This window comes from Sinocyclocheilus grahami, unplaced genomic scaffold, assembly GCF_001515645.1.
Source record: "Sinocyclocheilus grahami isolate Dianchi unplaced genomic scaffold, SAMN03320097.WGS_v1.1 scaffold1071.1, whole genome shotgun sequence".
Lineage (NCBI taxonomy): Eukaryota > Metazoa > Chordata > Actinopteri > Cypriniformes > Cyprinidae > Sinocyclocheilus > Sinocyclocheilus grahami.
Window position 1 is genome coordinate 177,058 of NW_015506250.1, and position 4,707 is coordinate 181,764.

A 4,707-nucleotide genomic window follows, 5' to 3' on the forward strand; every position below is an offset into this window, starting at 1 on the left:
TCCTCTTGTACCACTGTTTGAAGAATTTATCTTCCAGGCAGTAAGTTTTGGGAGTTCATTTTTAGTCCATCTCGAGATTTTATCTGTAGAAGATAACCTGCTTAATAATTATGCACACCTGAATATAAGGCGTTTTTCACTTCCAGCCTTCATGAACAATAATATATAGATTATAAGTGATTAAATACAAGATTAATAGAAGTTATTAAGACTGATGTCGTTTGGAATTGGTAAAATGTGCTTGGAAAAAAATATATAATCAGAATATCAACTATGCATGCACTGTATTTTTCCTCTTCTGCTGTCGTGGTAATGCAAGGAATGTTGTGATTGGTTGTCAAGGCAGCCAATCATAATTTAGCAGCCTCGTCTCTGATTGGCTGGAATTATGGCATATTGTAAATGTTGGCATTTAGCAAGCACTGAGGGCATCAGGTGAGCAAGCTAGTGAAACGTTGCACGCGCAAAAGAGAAGATCTGCACACATCCAAAAACTTATTTAAATGCAAAATAGATTTTTGTGCGCTCAAAATGGTTTTTTCTTTGCAAAACTAACATTTTCTCCACAAAAGTCAGATCCCGCGCGTGGAAATTGCACTTTTGTGCACTCGAAATATGATCTTTCGCCACAGAATTGTGGCAGAGATCTAACCCTATAGGGGCGGGGCTTACCGATAGGTAAATTCCGCGGGAAAACGGCGGACTTGGCAACACTGAGCACAATTCATTGTACAGCCTCGTTTTCATTCCCGTCAAATATTGCGCTACCCTGACTGAGATCTATTCATATCCATTATGATATCTCCGACGCATTTATGAGATACTCACTGATAGAACTGATGAAGTTTACCTTGGTGAAATGCACAAGAGCGACTCCTATGCTTGACCTCACAGCCCCAACAAACATGGCGACGGTCGCCTGACACGATACAGTTACGTTTCTATAGCAACGCTGCAACTCTCGCGATAACAGCGACCGCGAGATTGCCTGACTGCGGCGCCCTATTTCCTTTCCTCGCTGTAAGTGCGAGGGCTCCGGCAGAAATCGAGTCGTCAACCATCACAAACTGTAGTCACAAACAACGTTTAACTTTCATTTGTAGGCGAGCACCACACCCGCGGTTCATAAGTTAGGCCAGGCTGTTGTTTCTGAAGCGCCTCGGCGTGTTTGAGGCGTTAGTTTGAGGCGTAAACAGTGTGAAAGAGGAGTTGTGGGTGGGTTTGACGGTTATGGCAGCACCGCGACCCATTAAAGGGATCCTGAAGAACAAATCCAGCATCAAAGCCCGACCCGAAGAGCCAGTCCAGGACACCCCAGAACCAGGAGCCCCTCTCAACTCTGAAGACGACCAGCAGTGAGTAACTAGTCTGTGAAACGGCTTAAATCAGTCAGACAGGGCGGCTGTAGCGCCTCTGACATGTTGTTGACCTGAGCTAGCACACTTAACCAGTCCTCTAGGCAGAGTTTCACTGGTTTGCTCCAGTTAGATTACTGGGTTAGTAGCTTGGGCTGCTGAAAGGTTAGCCACTGACCTGTCATGTCAAGCAGAACCGTCCTGCTGGATTGAACACAAGTGCAGCAGCCTGTTTACTGACCGTCTGTGTTACAGTCCGTCTCTGAGCCTGTTATCTACACGCACAGCTCAGTGGTGTGTGTGAAATATGGATTCACAAGCAGCAGAAGTGTTGCTGTTGTTTTCAAGCGTATACATTAGGTAACAATGACGTTAAAAACTCTATAAAACGTTTTATTAAGAATATTATTAAATGCAGACATTTAAGTTAAATATGAATAGGACACTCAAGAAAACTTCTAAGAGCATTCGTGAGACTTATTTCACCCCAAACTTTTACTTGCTTTTAAGCCAAAATTCTGGTTAGATTTCTTGTTTTTATTACTTCTCTCTCTCTCTCTCTATATATATATATAGATAGATAGATAGATATAGATATATTCTAGGGCTGTCACTAACAACTATTTTTACTTCGATAATCGATAAATTAGTCGATAGATTAATCTTAACGATTAATTTCCCACAAAAAAAATCAACAATTTCACTTAAGAATATTTTATTAAACTATATTTTATTAAACCAAATGAAATCCAAATTTCTATGAAATCCTTTTTTTAAAGCAAAAGTAAAGTGCAACATAAAGTGCAAGAAGCAAGTGTCCGTCTCATAGTCCAAATCACTGAAATCAAAGTTCAGTATTATAGTGTAAGAATGACAACATATCCACTTGTTCTTGTCTGCTAATAATACAATTATAAATCAAAAAACACTTTTTAAAGGAGTATTTACCAGAAATGTTATTTACCAGAATTTATTTAGGAGAAAAAATGTAAATGTGCAGTATTTCTGAAAAAAAAAACAAAAAAAACTTTATATATATTTTTTTTTATATATAAAGTCAATTAATTGGAGATGATTATGAGATTGATTATTAGAATTTAATGGAACCATTAAAATGGAATGCAGAAAATAATGGAAAACAGAATTTGGTGAAGATAAAACTGTAAAACTCAATTAATTAGACAGGCTTTTTGATTAATAAAATGTAATTTAACCGTTAAAACAGAGTATAGAAAAATGGAAAAATAAAAAATAAAAACTGATTTTGGAAGTAAAACCGATTTCATAGGGCCCTATAATTATAATTACTTTTTTTGTGGTAATAAAAATAGATGTAAGTGAACAATAGCCTTTAAAATGACTTAAAATACATATATAATAGCAATGAGGCAATAATAATTAGTTCAAATAAAGTATCAAAAGCAAGAAATCATATGGTTTTATTGAACAAAATTGTTAAAATACATAATGTATTATAAACAATAGCTAATGTACATTACGCATTACAACAAAGGCCTGGAGGGGCGCCAACGGCCTGAGGATTGTTTTTACACATTACTGTGCGATCTAATCTTGGTTTAATACTGACCAAGCACCATTTCATTCAAATGTTCACTTAATCTTTAATATTTGTATATATATATATATATATATATATATATACCTACAGTACAGTAAAGTGTAGTGATCAGAATATTTTTCCATCTACATACTTAAAATTCATGATTATAATAACACACTACAAAAATCTTAATGTTCTAAGCAGTTAATTAAAACTGAAACTAAAATTAAAACCATAAAAAGCACTTGAAACTAAAATAAAAAGCTTTTTTTATTTCAACAACATTTTTTACATTTTAATTTAACTTAAAAAAAAAAATATATATATATATATATATATATAAAACAGGAAAAATGTAAATAAATTTAGCTACAGCTTGAACTAAAATGAAAACCGAAATATACAAATAAAAAACAGATTCAAAATAAGTAAAAAACAAAGTGTATCAATGATACTAAAATAACACTGGTTTTTAAAAATAGGCTTATTGTTATGCATGATATTTTCTTTCTTTCTTTTGGCTTTTGGGTGAAACGACATTCCCAGCATTGACATCTTTAAAGTATTTCTTTAGTAATTAAAGAAAATCTGAAAATATTAACCATGTTCATGTTAAGTTGGTTAAGTCAAACCAAAACATGTCAACACAAAGGTGGAATAACAGCAATTGTCCTGTCAGTCTGGCTATCATGAAACACAGCAGTCACTGCAGATTTATAGAATTAGAAGAGTGGGGGCGGCGCTTGTATAAATTGATCTCATTCGTTTTGACATTCACTCGTCCAGAGACGCTCTTAGGAGTCATGGAAGTGTGACTCTCTGCTGATGCACTTTCTTTCCTGGAAGTCAGAGAAGTTGTCTCATGTCAAGGATGCGACCGAAATAATGCCGATCCCATTTCCTTGTTAACTGAGCCGACTGGCTTTATCAATACTCGGCACATGTATTGATTTGTGCTTTTAGGTCGGCCAAAATTTGATGTTCAGAAACATAGATAAAGGAAGTCCAAAACCTCCTGGTTCTGGAGAGCTTGTGTTGTCCGTACGGCTCGTGTCGATGTATGTAGGTGTGCTTTTTGGCTTGCCAGCTTCCTCTGCCTCCTATTCCTCTCTCGCCAGAAGACATTGTTCTTGAATCCAGCTCTCCCACTCTTAGGAAAATAGGACACACTGTAAGAATGGCACTTATTACTGAATTCCTGTCCTGTGAGACAACTGAGCAGACTGCAGTGACACTAAATTAGACACTATTTAAAAAAAAAAAAAAAAAATTAATTGATGCACCTAACTACTCGATAACTAAAGTATTATTCATTGTAGTATAATATTATAATATTTCTCTTGTCCCACAACAAACAAAGAATGAAATGATGTCAGAGTGTTAATTTAAAATTTATAATGAAATAAATAAATAATCTAATAATAGTGTATTAGAGAAAACTGTTGAACAGAGGCAGTAAAGTAATGCAGACAAAGAATGGGATTTGGCATTTACATCGCTGTCAAAGTAAAAGTCCCACTTCTGAGACATCGGACAAACAGTAACTTAGCGGCCGATGCTGACAATTTAAAAAATGCCAAATTTTGTCCAATATATTGGCCTTTGTCAAAAAAAGTTGGGAAGTTTCCAAAATTTCTGGAATGTTTCCGAAATTTACTGGGAATTTCCCACCTTTTTGCAACCCTAGGTTTGCTACAGAATACTACAGTATATTTTTCAATCCCGTTAAGTTTAAATGAGTTACTGCAGAGTGAGAGAAACTAAAACACATATAACCCCCCCCCCCCCCCC

At 35.6% G+C, this 4,707-nt stretch overlaps 1 protein-coding gene across 1 annotated transcript in view; it reads left to right on the forward strand.

The window, feature by feature from the left end:
- Positions 1 to 986: 986 nt before the first annotated feature.
- LOC107566374 (protein phosphatase inhibitor 2-like) overlaps positions 987 to 4,707 on the forward strand; it is a 23,379-nt gene continuing 19,658 nt past the window's right edge. Inside the window, exon 1 of the mRNA XM_016251812.1 lies at positions 987 to 1,358. Within this exon, the coding sequence (XP_016107298.1) occupies positions 1,231 to 1,358 (128 nt within the window). The 5' untranslated portion in view covers positions 987 to 1,230. The remainder of the gene's footprint in view (positions 1,359 to 4,707) is intronic.